The sequence below is a fragment of the Mixophyes fleayi genome, chromosome 5, assembly GCF_038048845.1.
Source record: "Mixophyes fleayi isolate aMixFle1 chromosome 5, aMixFle1.hap1, whole genome shotgun sequence".
NCBI classification, from domain to species: Eukaryota; Metazoa; Chordata; class Amphibia; order Anura; family Limnodynastidae; genus Mixophyes; species Mixophyes fleayi.
Genome location: NC_134406.1, coordinates 80,439,071 through 80,459,051, shown reverse-complemented (window position 1 = coordinate 80,459,051; position 19,981 = coordinate 80,439,071). Strand labels below are relative to the sequence as shown.

Genomic DNA, 19,981 nt, shown 5'->3' with positions numbered 1-19,981 from the left:
ATGTTTAACTACTAATAAGCCCAACTACGGTAACATGCCTAATACTAATAGCCCATCTAGCATAGTGACATGTATATACGGTACATACCATACTACAAACACGCTGGACTCAATTATCGGCGGTCATCGGAGCTGCCAGTCACGTGACTGACAGCTCCGAGACCTCAGAGACTGTGGGAGGCGCCTGAAGGACCTGAAGGTCCTTTTCCCTGAAACAAGGAAGCGCAGATCGGTTCAGCGGGGTCTCCTCTCTCTTATCCTCGCACCAGGGATCATCTTCTTCATTCAGGTAAATAGTGCTGGCAGTGTATAAGACGCATCCTTTTTTTAGACACAAAATTTGAGGGAAAAAGGTGCATCTTATACATGGGGAAATACGGTATATATAATGAAACAAGAATTTTGTGGAGTATTTTATTCAATTAAAGTTTATTGTAAAATGATGTGTGTTAATTTTATTTTTAATCTTTTGTTAAAATGGATAGGTGGTCAGTGGGACCTTTGTCCATTATACTGGAACCACTAGGTAGGCACATTTCTACATTTATGTGTACACAATATATCCACTTTTTACATTCTGGAACAAATAATTTAGTGCAATAAACCACTGTGGTCAATTGCAAATTACCTTACGTGTTTCTTCCCTTGTTTTGTATGAAGATTGGTGTGTTTTAGACCTTTTTCTCATATTATAAATATTTCAACATAAAGTGGGAGTTTTCTTGTAGAAGGTCACTAAACCTAACATGCAAATGCATGTCACTTTAAAGAAATGAGCTATGAATATGCTTCATGTTTACACACATAAAATAACAAAGATGGACACATAGATACATATGTTTTATGGGAGAAAATAACCAACTGGCTATTTAGTCTGCCACTTTTGTGTTATTGTGTTTTGTTTTTTTTTGTGTATTTTGTTTTTATGTTTTTACTCACGTATCAGTACTCACTCTAAGTTATTCTGCAAATAATAGAGAACTCCAAGTTCATTTAGTGTCCTAGCATTGTCCGAAGTATCCTTGCCCAGTGTGAGTTCCTCAAGTTGAAGAGCACGGCGTCTTAATAAAGCAAACCCATACTAGGAGTAGAAAAAAGACAAGTGTCAGATTTTATTTGCCTTCTGTGGGAACATTTTGAGCATGGTATTGGCAATTCACGGAGCCTAAGGACATGCAGAATATGTTTGATATTGAACATTATTTAGAATGTAGCACATTTTTTGCAATCTTAGGGTGGCATTGTTGTAACCAATGGAAAAAAAACCTCAATAGACAGTACAAGAAGTCACTGAGCTTTTCCTAAATTTTTTTTTAAAAACGTAAAAAACTTCAGATTTAAAGAACAAGGAAATATAGTGTCCTAATGCAAGCTCCTCTTTCGATCAATATTCAGTGTATAGCTTCAACAATGGCACTTGCCTAGAACCAGGTATATCCCAAAAATTAATGTTAGTCTTACCATACTCCCTTTTCTTTTTGCCGCCTTCTGTCGAATTCTTAATGCTCTTTTTCTCAGTTGTTCTGCTTGCTCATATCTACAGAAAATAAAAACAAACAAGACTGACATAAGGGCCTCATGAAAAATTGATGCTGTACAATGGAGTTTCTGGGGGCATTCTGAAAAGTTGGAGCAAGGGAAGATCTTTGACAACCACATCCAACATGCAGACCTGTAGTTAATGTCTTGATATAATCAATTAGCTATTGTTTCATCAATTAATGTAGCACTATACCCTCATTTTCATACATGTGCCAGTACTTTACCTTTACTCTGCAACAGTATATATACATACATATAAACATAAAATCAAACGTTACACATAAACGTTTTCCAGACGTCAGAGACTTTAATCATCACATTTGGATATTGTGGTTGTTATTGTTATTTTGCTCTGTCTTACTTGTTTTGCTTCTGATACAACACAGCCAATGCATTGAGTTCCCAAGCTACTCTGAGGTGTTCGCTGCCATAAGCATTTTCACTTATTTCTAGAGCCTGCTTATAAAGCTGCTCAGCATTCCCGAACTTCTTGGACTGCACATAAACCCCTGCCAGCTGGTGCAGTGATTGGGCCACACTGGGGTGATCTGGATCTAGAGCAGTCTCTCGAATCTCCAGTGAACGCTGAAGCGGTGTCACAGCCTACAGAATAAGAAAAGTCTATAATTGGTATAATGTATCATGATTTTATAGCAAAACATAATAAGAATATTATAAAACAAACATTTTAGGCTAACTTGTCTACCATGGACTGTGTACATGGTCAATCTTCAGCCATTGTCCAGCAATTGGCAAAGGACCATGGGCCAAGGACAATGTTTTCTTATTCCTCTAAATAATGATCTGACACCTCTAAGAATTGATACTGTGACAACGGAACATTAAAATTATTAAGCTAACCTATATGTTTGAGCAGTGAAGGCACATTACATGGAAGAGCACTGGCTATTTCAGCATATTGTTAAAATAGAAGAGCTGCTGATGTTTCCTGTGTTCTCTTGCAGGTTAAACTCAAGTATATACAAAATTTATGAATAACTGCAAAAAATGAATGCATGCAAACTAGATTTACTAGCACCTAGAATAATAGACAAAGGGAGAGCTGCCTACAAGAATTACGGACTCCCTGTCAATTTTTGATCCAGGTCAACGTTTTAATTACTGAATGATGCCAAAAAGATATTTCTTAAGCCATAGATCTTGGACAACAACATCCAGCATGCAGACCCGTACTTAATGTCTTGGTGAAATTAGCTATTGTTTCATCAATTGATGTAGCACTATGTCCTCATTTTTCATACATGTTTCGGGCCTACTGTAAGATAAGCTTCTGTTTCGGGTGTTGGTATGATTTCTATCCTGTTGGTTTGTCTGCTTAGAGATTATGTGGTTGCTATGTAATCCTCTAAGAACAGTGTACTGTAAGAGAAACTTATGAAAGTTTATACAGTAGAATCTTTATTTTATTCCAAAACTTCAAGCACAGGTTCAATGGCATGTACTGTATGAACCGTATGCAGATTTGTCATCATAGCATTACTCATGCGACAGGTGGCTGCCAGCATGCCGTGTCGTGTTGTCATGGAGTTAGTGACATGGCTTTGCAATGCAACCTGTCCAGCTGAAAGTTTGTCACACAATAGAGTGGGTTAGAGCGAGGATACCTTTATCAAAAATGTCTTTATAATGTAAGTTTTTGCAATATTAGACACAGGCCCACCGAGATCGCAGTCCCCCCCCCCTCCTGACATGTGTGCCACTCCACTCCTGTACCTCCCATGGATAATCTAACATGCAGAGGTCTATATGATACATCAGCATTGATCTAATAGTAATGCCTTGCATGGGATACCAGATTCAGTCAATGGGATTAACTGTGATGTACAAGAGCACAACATTCAGTTTTGAAAGCTGTTTGTACAGATAGCGTCAGGAACCCAACATGAGATGAGGAATTGCACAAGAGCTGGATATCCTAATTTTCATTATGATGCTTAAAACATTGGTTTGACACAGCAAAAGCAATGTTTCTAAATGATGTTTTGCATGAAGGGGTTAATAAAAAGATGTAAAAAGGCAATGATATAATGTACTCCATGGCATCCGATAAGATTACACTAGACTGGCAGCTCATTGGTTGTTTCGGATTACAGTACATAATTGCTCTTTGCACACCGTTATGAAATAAATCCTAACAAGAAAATCAAATTAACATTCTGCTGCTTGGTATCGATCCAGGAACACAGTAATCAGAAAATAAAAAATGAATGAAAAAAAACACAGTTCTGATGGCCACCCCACACCAAGTAGCTCCTAAAACAGGCTTATGCTAGTCTTAACTGAAAAGGAATTACCAAAAGGAGAGGTTCTTAACCTTATTTGTGCACAAAAGAGGAATATTGTATTCACTGTAAAATACGTTTCTTTTAACCCATTTGGGGGACACTGCTGACCATGGGAGTATAGAGGGTGCTGTGCTGGGAGTAAGCCACTAAATTCGAACAACCTGACTGGCCTGCTCCCTCCCCTCTATGCCCCCTGGACGGAGGACAATAGGTTTATTTAACTAACAAAGCCCTAAGGATAGGATTAAAGTCACATTCAAACAGAAATATTCAACTGAAAACTGTCAAAACAAATGAGCGGGAGCATAGTGTCCCCCAAATGGGTTAAGAGAAATGGATTTTACGGTGAGTACAAAAATCCTCTTTTCTCTTGCACAGCCATTTGGGGGACACTGCTGACTATGGGCACACTCCAAAGCTGCTCCTATGGGTGGGTACACTCAGACCAAAGCTAGCGTCTTGGAAGCAGAGACATTGAAGCGATAGAATCTGGTGAATGTGTGCTTGAAGACCAGGTAGCTGCCTGACACACTTGCTCGACCGAGGCTCCACTTCGCACCACCCAGGAGGCGCTGACTGACCTGGTGGAGTGAGCCGTAATCTCCTTAAAAATGGAATACCCTCCAAGACAAGCTTAACAAATGGTAATCTTAATGCATCTGGCAACAGTGTTTCTTGCCGACCATCCTAGCTTGTATGCGTCGTATAACACCAGGAGACTATCAATTTTAGGGTCACGGATGATGTGCGATCCACATAGATCTGCAAAGCCTGAACCACATCCAACAGAAGACGCGAATCCTGAAAACCGGACTGCAAGTCCTGGGGCAACGCAGGTATAACAATATCTTGAATGATGTGAAATTCGGACAACATTTTGGGTTGGAAAAAGGCCTTGGAGCGTAAAACAGCTTTGTCCTCGGGGAAAATAAGCCACAGTAAGCCCAACTCCTTGGGCACTTAAAATACGCTGAGATTACAGGAGGTTGCAGAGGGGAGGAGTTCAGTCAGCAGGTATGAAACAAATGAATTAACTTGTTAAGAGCCAACTCTTCACATACAACTCCATGGTAGCAGTGTAACCCACATTGGATGAAAGAGAAAAAAGCTCTATCCTCCAATGGTCTGAGAAATAATCCTATCCAATTGCATACCAAAGAGATACAGATCCATCATAGGACAACGCCTCCAAGGCCTTCTTGGATTCTGCATCCGCTTCCCAAGGTGTATCAGGTTTATGCCTCGCCTCACCCCAAATTTTGGACAACTGCGGTGAGGATATAAAAAAAAACCCAGTTGTTTCTTTTTCCATTTAAACAGGGAAACCTAATATTCAGAGGCTGTCAAACCGCTAAAGTAAGATTCTCTACCCCCTGCCTACTGGAGGAATCGTCCTCCCAGGCTGTAATGTACTCCTGAATCTCCCCTTCCTCCTGAGGGAAGTGGTCTGAATCAGAGTCTCCTAACCCCTGAACCTGGGCATGAGCCTGGCATTTACGCAGTCTGATGGAAGACGTCTACAACATCTTCTCCAGGGAGGAAGACACCATGACCAACCTCTGAACCGACCTCTCTAGGTTTTGTATACAAGGAGCTTCTTGTGATGCCGTCAACCTGTCAAGGACTTATTGAGACTCTTCGCCCTGAGAATGGGTATCTATAGACGGAGTCCCAAGCGAAGGAGATGTCAAAATATACCATCCAGGGATGTGCATTTTCCCGTTTAAGTTCCGCAATGGATCTTGCCAGTTCCTTAGTCTAGGTAGTCTCCACCAGGTTGGGTGCGACCCCTCCAGACGAACGCAGACTTAGATCATCGGACTCACAAGCCGCTCAGTGGGCATCCGGGTCCGACCTTCCACTAGGCAACTTCGCTTGACACCTGGAGCAGGTGAAGTACAGTACCGAGCTGATCCTGACAGCTTTGGACCTGGAACTAGTTCCTTTTTCTGACATATTGTATAAACACCATAAGAAAAAAGGGGAAAAATAAAAACCATAGAAAACAAATCTATGACAGAGTGATCTTACAGTTTTACTCACACAATAAATATAGCTTAATATCTATGCATATATAACTAGCACGATATTTCTGTCAGAAAGTGCCAATATATATTAAATAAGTGAGCACTCAATATACAAAGAAAGTACAGTAACATAACATGGGAAAGGGTCAGTACTCAATATATAAACAGAGAGTACACGTTACACAATTGAGAAAAAGGTACTCAGATATAAGAAAATAGTACAATAGCAATAATAGTGACACACAGCACTAAAGCACAAAACACACAGCAGTAGAAAAAAAACTTTCCCTCAGGTACAATGTACCAGGCACCACAGAGGCAAGGGAGAAGAATCAAATGGTGGGCTTTATTCACATACAACTCGCCAAGAGAGGAGGTGCCACCCACCAGTGAAGAAACACCTGCTTCTCAATAGCATCCCCAACATGGCGGTTCTACCAGCCCATCCAAGAGTCTGGTGGGAGCTGTCATTGCTACAGCCCTCTACCGGGCTTCATCACTCCCTGCTACCTCAGGCTCCCACTCTGTCCGATTCCTGTGTGGTTATTCAATAACATGATTCTTGTAGGTAATTTCTATTTGACCACAAAAAAAGTCTGTGAACTATCACACAAAGATGATGTTATTGTTATTGTTGTTTTTTAAGGTATATATTATATATTTTTAATAGTTCATGATTTAACAATACATTAAATATTGAACATTGCTGATTTGTATACATATATTTTTATATGTATCTCAATCTATTTGGATCTCTGATGACTCCAATTTGACAGCGGCCCTTCTTTTGGAAACTCTAAAAAGACAATTGACCATTCATGTTGGATGCTCACGTTCTAGTCCTATTATTTACATACTATCATTATTCATTTTTTCATGAAGATGACAAATAAATCAAATAAGAAAATATGTAACCTGATTGAGGAGACCCAAGTCTTTGAGAAAGCGCCCAAGTGTTTCATACAGATCTGCCAAGCATGTCATGCTCTCTTCTCCTTCACAGCTTTTCTCATATTTCTTTAGGGCATCAAAGTATTCAGTGGCCATTGAGACCTTGTCCTTCCCCACAAGTTGCCAGTAGCTTAGCAATTCAGCAAAATGTCCCCTAAAAGCAAAGTAATTGAATTTATAATAGGTTGAACTTGATGGACATGTATTTTCTTTTTAAACTTACTATGGAACTACGTTCATGTAGCAAATGTTAACTGTAATATTTACAATACTTTTTATAGTACGTAAAATATCCGATAAAATAATCTTACATTACATCACTTTTGTAATTACTTATAAGCAACTGAATTTCTGCTTTGACAGTTGATGTACAACAGACCTTTTGTAAAGATTCTGTGATACAAAGAGGTTCATGAGACATCTGTGCAGTTTCTGCTTCTCCCCTTGTTGCTGGAACAGCCAAGTTAGTTCATCTGCACTTCTCCATGTCACTCGGTCTCGACTGGAAAATAAGTAAACACAACTATTTCATATTAGTGGTTGAAGTGAAATAACAAAACAAATATACTGGGCACACAGCTAGTCTGAGCCAGCGGATAACCACAAGAGAGCCCATTCAATACAAAAGTCAAAACCTTCTCAAGAATCATAACAAGAAGGTGGTTTGATTAATATAAATTGTGAAGGACAGTCGTGGTTGCCAGCAGCTCACTGCCTTAAGTCTTCAACAATGACAATGACTAATTCATCTTTTATGCCTCCATCTCTCCACATTCCAAACCTACCAAACTACCAGTTGCCACAAAGAAATGCCAGTCGGCTGCTTTTGAATTTGTAGCTGATAATGCCTTACAGTAGCCACATACACTCTCTCCACCAGCAACTACAATTGTTATGTATAAATTGTTCAACACATCACTTAGATTGTAAACTCATTTGGACAGGGCCATATTAACCTTCTGTTTCATGTCATTGTATGTAACTTGTTTCTATAATGACCCCTTCAATGTATAGGGCTCTGGAATATGTTGGAGCTTGATAAAAAAAAAAGATAATAACAACAACGATTATATCAATACAAGTACTCCTGTGGCCTACTCTGCAGACATTGGTACATGAGGCAGTGCATTTGTTGACTAGGGTGCTTTCTGAACCCCTTCCCTTCTTTCAAGCATTTTCACTACAGTGAAATTTTATAAACTGTTCTGCAAAATATACACATTGTTCTGCATTTCACTACTGGACATTGACCACTCAACTCCAACCACATTACACAGCAGAATGAATGGACCTTCATTGTCCCAGCTCTATTCATAGACTATGAGGTAAATTTATCAAGCTGTGTGTTTGAAAAAGTGGAGATGATGCCTATAACAACCAATCAGATTCTAGTTATCATTTATTTAGTACAGTCTGCAAAAATGACAGCTAGAATCTGATTGGTTGCTATAGGCAACATCTCCCCTTTTTTAAACTCACAACTTGATAAATTTACCCCTATAAATTCAAATGCAAATTTACAAATACAGTGCAGAATGGTATCCAGTGGAAAGGCGAAAAACAAAATGTTTGTATCAACCAAACTTCACACCTCTGTGAAATGTCCTGTTCTTCCATGAAACTTGACTTTCATGCACTTCACCACACTCATCTGTACTTTTCAATTTTCCTCATGCTTTCCTGTAGATCCTTTCTCCTTGAACTGAGCTGAAGCGCTTCTACCACTTGAATCATAACAAAAGCAGCCAACCGTTGGTCTCTAGTGTTACCAGTAATGTTAAAAAATTGTTGCTAACAAGGCCATAATCAATTTCCAAGTGCAGTATTTGTGATTGCTGTGACACACATGCTAAGGCTTTAACAAGAAACAAGTTCCAGGATCAATGAAATTCTATAAGAAAAACAACTAAAAAACAATTATATAAAAGTCTGCATTTTCGAATTGTGTTTTTGACAGTTCACAAGTAGTGTGTAATTAACATGGCAGCCAATGCAAATGAAATCAATAATATGTGCAAAGCTACTGAGTCTATAGTATGGGAATAAATAAACCATTAACCACACACAAGATATTTAATTCAATATACTGTACCTTAATTGTGTTGTGAAATATTGAATAAGTTTCTCTCTGTACTCAGAAACAATATTCTGCCCTCCTTGCATATATTCCAGTCTCACAGCTTCCCATGCCTAGGGACAAGTAGCATAAGATTACAATTTTGCCTTCTACAATTGTAATCAGCAAAATTGACACCTACATCTAGCATAACTGATCATTTGTTAATGCCAAAGCAGACAAAACATTTCAGGCATAGCACTTTAGTGTAAAGCTGGCCACATAAATGCTCAGACATGAAAAAATTTGCTTTTATTGACCGAATACAAAAAAATGGTGTATCTTCATAACTCATGAATCAGAACTCACATATCTGTAGAAGTTTTTATATTGTCCAGATAATTGTGAACTCGTAACTCAACCATACCAGAGACAGTGAAGACAAAACCACACTATGGGGTATATTTACTAAAGTGTGGGTTTGAAAAAGTAGAGATGTTGCCTATAGCAACCAATCAGATTCTAGCTGTCATTTTGTTGAGTGCACTAAATAAATGAAAGCTAGAATCTGGTTGGTTGCTATAGGCAACATCTCCACTTTTTCAAACCCACAGTTTAGTAAATCTAGCCCTATGTGTCTTTTCTTTAGGGAACCACTGGGAAAATATTGTCCTAATACAAACAAAAAGGTTAAAAATCCCTCTAATCTATTGTGGCTCACATAAACACAGATAATGGGACAATTTGGTAGTTCTGGGCCTATACTGAACATAAGTGAATATATGTAATTTTGCGTCATGTCCTAATTCCCTAAATTTACAGTGATGCGGGATATGTCAATAGGGCGTGTTTTCCCCTTAGGGCTATTGCCATTTGTTAATTTATTTATTTTTCACCTTTTATTTATTGGCATTGGTCAGGGACACTTCCCAGGGAGTGGATAGCCTGTGGGTTTCCTCCACTCTGGGTCCTTGAGCTTATGTGAGTGAACTTCTTGCTTCCCCCACCTCAGCCAGTGCTACAGCCCTTTTTTCTCCACTACAAGATGATCCAGTGTGAACAGACACAATAAGTTGCGGCACTGGAGGGAGAGGAGCTTGCGTGCACATGTCACACACTGGGCCTCCCCCTTACCAATAAGCAGTTCTTCATGGCAGCAACAGCTGATCTCCAATAAACGGAGAGAACAGCATCGGCTGACAGTACAATGGAGCGGTGAACAATTGGTGCAGAGGAAACGCAGAGGACACAAGGTACTTCCTGGAAGAGCTGACAAGGGCAGAGCTTGCTGTGCTGGGGATGTTTTATCCTTCCCCAGTCATTTGAAATTCACTTGGGTAATGTCTCAGACCAGAGAGATAGGTGAATTTTTTTCTTCTCAAAACGCACCACACATTTCACCTTCACAGCCTGTACCGATTACTAGTGCAGCTTTCCAGGAAGAAGCAGGATTTTTAGCCAAGTCTCCCAGCACCTGTCAAGGACTTCTGCCTCATTGGAACGCCTTATTCGCTGTCCACCCTCCCCGTAGGAAAACACACACATACATTATATATATATATATATATATATATATATATATATATATATATATATATATATAGATTCAATTGTCCACGGTGTTCTTATGAACATCCAGACACGCTTTTTTTACCAATATTGCTCCATGTAGTGTGACCAAAAATTAGTGTTACTTCTGTAAAAAAAAAACGTGCAAGATGCCTTGCGCCCGTTGCAAAGCACCTTGCATGGATTTTTTACTAACTGAATCTGCTCCATAGTGTAGAGCAGTGTTTCCCAAACCCAGTCCTTAGGGACACCTAACAGTGCAGGTTTTCCAGGTTACAAGTGAAATAATTAGTACCACCTGTGGATCTTTCAAAATGTGTCAGTGAGTAATGAATACACCTGTGCTCCAGCAAAGCGATATGGAAAACAAGCACCGTTAGGGGTTCCTGAGGACTGGGTTTGAAAAACATTGGTGTAGAGAATGCCTCTGAAACACAGAGTGTATATGACAAAGTCCCGGGATTTTGCAAACTTTGGGATTTGTGGCACCCCAGGTTACAGATTCTTTGGACTTCTCCCTTTGTAAAAAAAAACAGACAAAGCAGACAATTTTCTGTTTTCCACCATCTCCTCAACTCTTAGGACTAGATTTACTAAGCTGCGGGTTTGAAAAAGTGGGGATGTTGCCTATAGCAACCAATCAGATTCTAGCTTTCATTTATTTAGTACTTTCTACAAAATGACAGATAGAATCTGTTGGTTGCTATAGGCAACAACCCCACTTTTTCAAACCCGCAGCTTAGTAAATCTAGCCCTTAGAGATTGTTTCAGTCTTGGCAAAAACCTGACGGGGAAATTTAAATCGCTTTACGCTTTACCATCGGAAGAGTCTGTTAAATGTGAGAATTCTCGTTCTATTTCTCACCTATTTAGAACAACAACTATACTGGTGCAGGAAGCAGCCGTGCTTCAGCACACTATGGACAAAAAGTGTGAGTTTCTCCTTAGATCAGCATATGTGGCGACAGGAAGATTATTCAGATCAATAATGTCTATGGCCTGGGTAAACAAGTCTAGTCAAAAATGGTCATAGCAATTGGTTGTGGACCTGTAAAAGAATAGGCCTTGAGCTGACTTGTACCTGAACATATTCAGGAAGCTTCTGACTTTTTAGGTCAGGAATATATGGCCGTTTCTGTCAACTCCAGACTATCTGCTCTCATAATTGCAGCCAGGTGTTCCTTGTGCTTACACTCCTGATTGGCGAATGCAGAAGCTAAATGACCTCTGGAGTCTATCAATGTGAACAACTAATACATATCCCCGAGCGCTCTAAACCCAAGAAAAATTAGACTTTTGTCGCAAACCAACCAAGTGTGCCACCCCTTGTAAAAATGGACAATAGCTAAATACGTGCGCCACGAAAACCAAGCATTTAATAGATAAAATAAAAAGGAAAGATGGATGACCTTCTAAAATACAGATTCTTCTAAAAGATTGATCGTAATTCCCTCTTAGAAATAAAAGAGAATAAAACAAAAAGTAAGGAAGTGGAGAGGTTTAATAGCCCGAAGTTTATTTCAAAATACAATACAAAATCAATGGGGGTTAAACATATTATTAAGAAAATCTATCATATTTTAAAACAAGACTCCATCTTAAATACAGCAATCTTAGAACATCCCATTATCATTTATTTAAAAAAATAAAAATTTTAAAAATATACTAGCTGCCAGTTTTTTTAAACCAAAAAAGGAGAACAAAGAAGAGACTAGTCAAAATATTGGTTTTCTTAGTAATATAAGAGGTAACTACAAATGTGGAAAATTGATATGTACGACTTGTCTTCATATGAAGAATAAAGATAGTGACATCCCAATCCACACAAGAAATTTTCACTATCCCTGGTTTCTACAATTGTAGCACTTCTTTTGCCATCTACGTGCTGCAGTGCCCATGTGGCCTGCAGTACGCGGGAAGAACGACTAGAAATGTGCGATAAAGATTTATGGAACATAAAAGAAATATTGTTAACAAGGTAGAAAATCATAGTGTCTCCAGACATTTCAGAAACACACACCAGGCTGATCCATCAGGCTTGAGTGTGGTCATTATAGAGTCCATCATACTTACAGCCAGGGAAGGTGACAGATTTAGAACTCTCTGTGAAAGTGAGCTGCTCTGGATATTCAAGTTACACACCTTAGTACCAGAGGGGTTAAAATCATCTCTTGAGTTCAACTACAGATAAGATCCCCTTGGGTTCCATATTTACCCAGGTATATTTTTTGGGGTTAATACATTTTCTTGTTCCCTTTTAAGCCCATTTCTTGTATCCCAGTTTGGGAAATTATTTTTGACAGTCCAGTAGTTACATCTCCTGTCCTTTTTTTTTTTTTTTTTGGGGGGGGGGGGGGGGGGTATGAATACATATGCATAATGGGATTTTCCTTTTATGGAGGTTTTTTATGTTAATTTATTGGGATTGGTTCTTCTAGTGCATATTATGGTAGTTCTTTCAAGTACTGTACATTAGTATCGTTTACATTGTTTAGTATGATCTATATGGTTCATTCTTATGGTCATTTTTGTATTATTTTCGCATTTATTATTTGAGTCTACCAGCCTCAATATCACCTGATATATCAGAGTGCACCAGAGGCAGCTTGATCATCCACTACTACTTGTTACACTGGAGCGCACAAGAGGGAGATTGAAATTGTTTCTCCCAGCTGTCTGAACCACATGGGGGATCTTTTCTTCCCTAGCAGCCTGGACGCTCACACTGTGTACAAGTAAGGATACACCCTCAAGAGACATAGGGGTATATTTACTAAACGGCGGGTTTGAAAAAGTGGAGATGTTGCTGTTAAATATGATTTTTTGTTAAGGCCTCATAAGGCCTTTGTTCAGCCATTTTATTGTAACTTGTATAGAAATATTATTTGCTAGAAGAGATTATTCATTTTTCTGTTAACTTGCAGTTTTGCAATATGTGAGCCTATGGCCTTGAAGTTGAACTAATAGAGAACACCTGAAGAATGTAACCAGTTATGAAAACAATAATGAGCTTCATATCCAGCTGGTAGTATGGGAGCTGTATCCATGGTGTTGCACATAGCATATCTCCAACTCCCCTTGAGATAAGAAATAATAGGCTCATCTGTCCTTAGAAGGGGGAGAAAAGTAAACACCTCAAGAATACGTGAGAAAGTTAATCAGTAGCGCTTCTCATAAACTAGTGGTATAAACTATTGTATGCATATGACGTAGGATTCATTTATTCAGTAGCCTATAAAAACCTGTATCTTTGTATCAATAAACTAGAGAATATTCCTTGTATACAGAACTTGGTCTGTGTCAATTCTCTCCAGCTGATTGAAGCGCTTCCAGATATACTTGACACCACAGGCAGACTTGGGTCAGAATTTTAGATTTGACAACTTGGAGGTCGCCACAGAGATTCGCTGTCCAGCAGGCTACAAGACAGACAACGGAGGTTTCCCAGCACATTGAACCCCAACATCCGCGGTCAGTAGATTTCTACTCGTTGGTCTTCCTAGTCTGGGTCACCTCATGTCTGTCTGAGGCACCTGACACGCGAATTTGTGAGTCTCAAGTATCATCTGATTAATATAATACAGTATTAACCCAATTTGTTTACTGTAATTGTATTGTTGATTAGATTTTTGAAAGATGATTGAATTTTGAGTGCATGTGTTTGTACCTATGTATGATGTATAAAGCATAAAAGTCACATAAGACATTGATCAAAGAAGCATGTAATGGAATAGAGGGATTTAGAGAGTTATTGTTTTGAACATTGAGTGAACATTTTAGACACCATCCCCAGAGGTATATCAAAGAAGGGAGATTCTGTAATCTGCCCAAATTGTGTAAGAGAGATTTCCAAAAGACCTTCGTCCCAGATACTGTCAAAGAAGCTATTTAGCACGGACATCCAGTACAAGGAGTCCACAGAACGGGACGTCCAGTGCAAGGACAACCCACAGAAACTAGATAAGAGTCCCGATTTGGACTCAACAGAATACTGTCAATACGAGTAATATAGATAGTAAACAAATGACAGCAGCTCCCTCATAGATATGATGCACAAAGACTTAAGGAAATGGGGGAGTAGAAGGTCTGCAGGGAATTTTTCAAGAAAGCGGGGATAGCCAAAGATATGTGTGGATGGAGAAACAAAGGTGTTGCAAGTGGTAATGTGACAAGAACAAAGGGGTATTGAGATCAAACCCCAAGAGATTGTTTGAGGTGGCACAGGAAAGTTAAGAGATCTGAAAAGTCGAAATATATGTGGATATGCTAAATGCATCGGAAGCTGAATAATGAATCAAGTAGGTTGTATATTATAAATGTATGTTTGATCCTGTGCAGCTGAATAAGTGAAATGTGCCCCTCCCTTATTCTGTGTAAATGATTTCAGTGTGTTGAGATAAGAAGCACACTGTTTTTTGTTTTTTGACAATGTATGTAAAATTGAAAAAATGTGTCCGGAGTGCTGATTGATGATAACATGTTGAAGCTAACTTGTATTTAGTGTAATGCTGGGACTTGTAGTTCCACAGCAGTAGGCTGGAAGATGTCAGTTAAGTTTTCTTTCTCTGTATGTGAGTTTTGTCTCCGTCTTACTGCGTGTGAGAGAGATCCGTGATAATTCACATTGTTTGTTCTCTGTCTTAGTGCTCTATAAGGGAGATGTTTGATTTACTTTAAATCACAATGTTTGTCTGTCTTGTCCGTTTTTTACAAGAGACATGTTTCAAGGTTGAAAAAGTTGTACATTCATTGCTTAATGATAAGCTTTTAAAAAGATACAAAAGAAGTTTTAAAATGTTTGGTCCGATTGCACGGACAAGATTGTAAATAATGTACATTATCACTATAAGTACTAGTGTCAGAACAAAGCTGGCTGGGATCCAACAAGCCGTTTCTGTATTTGAACAAAATAATTTTGTTTCTGAAGTTCAGAAATATAGCTTTCTCTTTAATGAAGTTGAGAATTGTGGGAGTGAGCTTACATGCTGTTTTTATCTGTGTTAAAATGGCGCTGATGAATGTTCTCAGAAATCAGGAGGGTTTGTTATGCCTTTAAAGAAATGTTACGAGATAAAATGTCGTCTGTGAGCGAGACTTAAGTGAATATATTTTTACTTTGAACACGAAAATCACAGAATCTAGAAATATGTGTGAATATTTGGTCACGGGAGAGAGATTTTGTTGAGAAAATGTTGAATGATTTACAGACACAATGTATTGTGTCTAACGAGAGTACTCTGATTTATGAGACAGTGCTGCTTTTAAAATGGTTGAATACTTGGAACCAAGATTCCAGATTGAATGTTTCTAAACCCGGAAATTTAATTAGTGTCATTTAAAAGGGCTGTACTAAGAGATGATAAGAAAGGAGTGGCTTTGAACACTCGCCCAGGTCTCGTCACTTTGACATTCTCTATTTGTGAAATTAGGGACTGCCCCTTTGAGGAAATCAAGGCATGGAACGCATAGCGTCACAGTTAAGCTTTTAGCAGCTGTTCACTGGTTACCTGATAACAGTATACACGCATGTTACAGTTACAGTAATTCCTAGTAAATAAATGTTAATCTCTATGCAAAAGTTTTTTTTATTCACAGGTCTCCAGCTGCAAAGACCCATTAGGCAATCCAGATTGCATTGATTTAACTTCCAATGCACCATCTTTGCACCACAACAAACATAAGTATAAACTAATGAAGGATTTAAATAACGTAAACTCTTCTGAGTAATGATTACCTTGTTTTGGAAAGAGATATTAGAGTTTATGTGCTATTCGCATAGCAAATGCATGAACTAGGTGGTTTTTCTGTATGTGCAGAAAGCAAAAGGTTTTTATTTGTATCCTCATTACAGTTTTGAGTAAATCAGTGTTTGTAAAGACATTTACTGCCCTTATTTACTGTGCTATAATTGTCATATACTGTAAATAATTCTTTTTATTGTGGGTATGGTAATGCATTGATGGGAATTCTATATTTTTACAGAAATGAAAAAGATTTAAGACTTTAAGAGCAATTGTATGTGCTCCTGCATTAGCACTTCTGGATCATAGCAAGCCATTTATACTCTCCTCTGAGCAGAACCAAATGTTTAACCAATTTTAAGCTGAAATAACTTCAGCGCCAGCACTGGCTTTGCCAGATTATGACAAGCCTTTCACATTATTTTGTTATGAAGTCAGTGCACATGTACAAGGAGTACTGACACAAATACATGGTCGCAAGCTAAGGTCACTTGCATACTACTCTGCTTTAGTGCTTGAAAAGAGTATAGATATTGTGCTAGGACACCCAGTTACCTTAACGGTATCGTACGTTGTGACAGAAACCAAGCACAAGCAAAACATTTGTTACCGGCCAGATTTACTAAGTATGAAGATATACAGCACAAAGGACATTCCCTCCTATTGTGAAATGAGTGACATATAACACTTGCCGAGCGCACTGTGTATTTTCTTCCTCCCTTTCCTTTTTTATTAGAAGACAAAAAAAAAAAAAAGGAAGCACAAGAGGCCCCAGAGCCTCTCATGTTCACAGATATATGTTAAGACCTTCAGACAAGGGGAATCTGAGTAAACTGTATTTTAAGTTTTTTAAAGGTCCAAGGGAGACCAGAGAGGGGAGTTCATTGATATTAGCAGGAGGAATATAGATTGCACGTTATTTTCCTTTGCTGTGCGCTGTAGATGTGTACTAGACTAGAAAGGAAAGCCAAGTTTGGAAGAACCAGACTCAGGCCCATAGTAATGTATAGATCATTATACATAATTAGAAAATTCTAATATGAAAGTTTAACCCAACCAAATAAAGAAAAGAGCAACCCATGACTACAGGGGTTTACACCCAATGCAGGAATGTGTTTGTGAGTATTGTGGCCCAACACATTATTATATACACTAATAGAACTGATGATGTGGCTTATTAACAGGTTATTTAAGCTAAGTGTTTCTCTTCCAGAAGAATTAAAGTTACCACATCTGTCTTAACCGTTGTACTGTACACTCCATCTAATGAGTGTAAACTTTGTGGAACTCAGAAACCAAGAACCTTTTCCTTGGATTCCACATGCTCCTTACTGAAGCCTATCCTAATGAAGTAGCACTGCTTACTCCCAGTAACGTTACACTTAAGCAGTGCACAATGTTGAATCCTGCTGCCTTATTGCAGCAAGTTTCAAAAGATGGGAGAAGTACCTGTATATATTGGGGTTACCCTAGGGATTTGGGGGAATTCCATTCCAGCTTGAACAGAAAGAAAGGAAAAAAAAAAATGCAAACAAAATTTTTCTGAACATGATTGCATAGAACTAATGAAACAAGAATCTCTGGTTTTATCTCACATTAAAGATAAACCATTACCAGATGCAGACATCACTCTTTTTGTAGATGGTTCACACTATTACATAAATCCTGTCCCTTATACAGGGTGTGCTGTAACCACACACACAGAAATAGTGATTCAACAGACTCTACCGAGTCACATCAGCAAAAGAAGCTGAACTAAAGGCCCTGACACTTGCATGCATATATGCAAAAGGACAAAGAGTAAATATTTACACTGATTCAAGTTATGCATTTGTAATTGCGCATGATTATGGCCCTGTATGGAAAAGTAGGGACCTTATGGGTTCAGCAAGCAAACCAGTCAATATGATGAACATACCAGGGCACTGTTCACTGCATTCCAGCTGTCCTCCAAACAGTGATGAAGGTGAAGACACACACAGAGATACTACCCCCGAAGCTAAGTGAAATAGACCAGGCCGCACGAGAAGCCGCCATAGCCCCAGTACCCCAAGGGGAGTCTATTTACATGGTGACCCCCTGACCCCTGTTTGACCAGAGCACACTCCAACTTATGGAAAGACAAGCAACAGAAAATAAGAAAAAGACTTGGGCAATACATGGAGCACTAGAAGTGCAAGGAGTGGTGTAAAGGTCAGCGTTTGTGTCTGCCAAAAGTAGTTTATCCCATTATGGCCAATATAGCACACGAGAAAGTGCATCTGGGAAAAGATGCTATGGTTGTACTCACTAGCAGCTTATGGATAGTACCAGGGTTCGCCCAAGCAGCACAGTCGTTAGTGGCAGAATGCCTAGTCTGTGCACAAAGTAACCCGAGTAAGTCTGTCCTATGGAAAAGCACACCCCAGACATAATATCCCTATAAGAGGATACAGATAGACTTTATAACTTCCCAAATGCTCGGGCTTTGAGAATGTGCTTGTCTGTGTCAACTTCTTTAGTCACTGGCTGGAGACATGGCTGTATAGAAAAGCAAATGCTAAAGCATTAGCCAAGAAAATTGCGAATGAGGTAATCTGATGATATGGTGTACCAGAGGTCATTGTAAGTGACAGAGGGATACACTTTACGGGGCAAGGATTCCAGAAACTAACACACCCCCTACAGATCCCAAAGTTCAGGATGTATGGAGCGCCTTAATGGTACACTGAAATTGAAAATGCAGAAAATAATGGCTGAAACAGGTCTGCCATGGATCTCATGTTTACCTGCACTCAGTAAAAAATACTGCTAGGAAAGACACAGGTTTAACACCATATGAGATATTGTTTGGCACAGCAAACAGAACAGGCTGTTATTTTCCATAGCAACTACACCATGTATATAGTGATTTGTTGAATTATGTTGCCTTATTATAGAAACAACTAACTGAAATACATGGTCAAATATTCTCCTCCATTGCAAACCCTAATTTTGATACAGGTACCCATAAACTGCACCCTGGGGGGCTGGGTGGTCGTGAGAAAGCACATCAGGAGAAGTCTTGAACCCAGATACAAGGGTCCTTATCAAGTCCTGTTGACGACTCCCATGGCAGTGAAAGTACAGGAAAGAGACACCTGGATTCACGCATAACACTGCAAAGTCTTCAAATCAGGGGAGTCTTGTTCTGATAAATAGAAATGACTGTCTCATTGTATTGATATGTCTTGCCAGAATAATTGTGACTGAAGTAGGGATTAAGGCCTCCCTAACCCAGTATGAAACAGACAGTTAAGTGACATATTGCCTATGCCACTGTGAGAAACATATGGGAAGGAGTGCTCAACAATTTGCACTCATAGTAGAGTAAACTCTGAAAATGTCTTTGTGCAGATGCATAACCTCATTGGTAAAGTTGTCAGTAATGATTCATGTTGGATATTGGAAATATTGGCATTAGTAGCAAATGGTTTAGCAATCCTGTTGATCGTATAGGTGATAATGAAACTAAATATATGGCTGATTAAGAAGTTACTGACACTTGATTGTTGTCTCTCCAAAAAGGGAACCACTGAAAATCCCGAACCTCTGATGATCACAGAAATTACTTCTGAAACCTGACCAGACTATGAGTGTCATGAATTATTTGGACTAGCAAAGCCAAAGAACTGCAGAGTTTGCAACAAGAAACTACTAAAGATTGAACAAAGGACATGCAAGGCCTGCAGAACTACTATAGACTCATTAACTACCTACTAAGAAACCATCTTCTAAGAAACCATCTTTTCTAGACATGGACATTTGCCA

The 19,981-nt window shown here is 38.9% G+C and overlaps 1 protein-coding gene and 1 long non-coding RNA gene across 2 annotated transcripts in view; one reads left to right on the top strand and one right to left on the bottom strand.

Annotated features, from left to right (window-relative positions):
* NPHP3 (nephrocystin 3) overlaps nucleotides 1–19,981 on the bottom strand; it is a 101,219-nt gene that overhangs the window by 23,293 nt on the left and 57,945 nt on the right. The window contains exons 19-24 of the mRNA XM_075212453.1: nucleotides 8,919–9,016; nucleotides 7,206–7,328; nucleotides 6,791–6,980; nucleotides 1,904–2,145; nucleotides 1,462–1,537; nucleotides 954–1,081 (exon numbers count right to left, since the gene is read on the bottom strand). Of these exons, the coding sequence (XP_075068554.1) occupies nucleotides 954–1,081; nucleotides 1,462–1,537; nucleotides 1,904–2,145; nucleotides 6,791–6,980; nucleotides 7,206–7,328; nucleotides 8,919–9,016 (857 nt within the window). The remainder of the gene's footprint in view (nucleotides 1–953; nucleotides 1,082–1,461; nucleotides 1,538–1,903; nucleotides 2,146–6,790; nucleotides 6,981–7,205; nucleotides 7,329–8,918; nucleotides 9,017–19,981) is intronic.
* Nucleotides 14,011–18,630, top strand: LOC142158480 (uncharacterized). The gene is made up of 2 exons (XR_012692785.1): nucleotides 14,011–16,678; nucleotides 17,392–18,630. It is a non-coding gene; the product is annotated as an uncharacterized LOC142158480 (long non-coding RNA).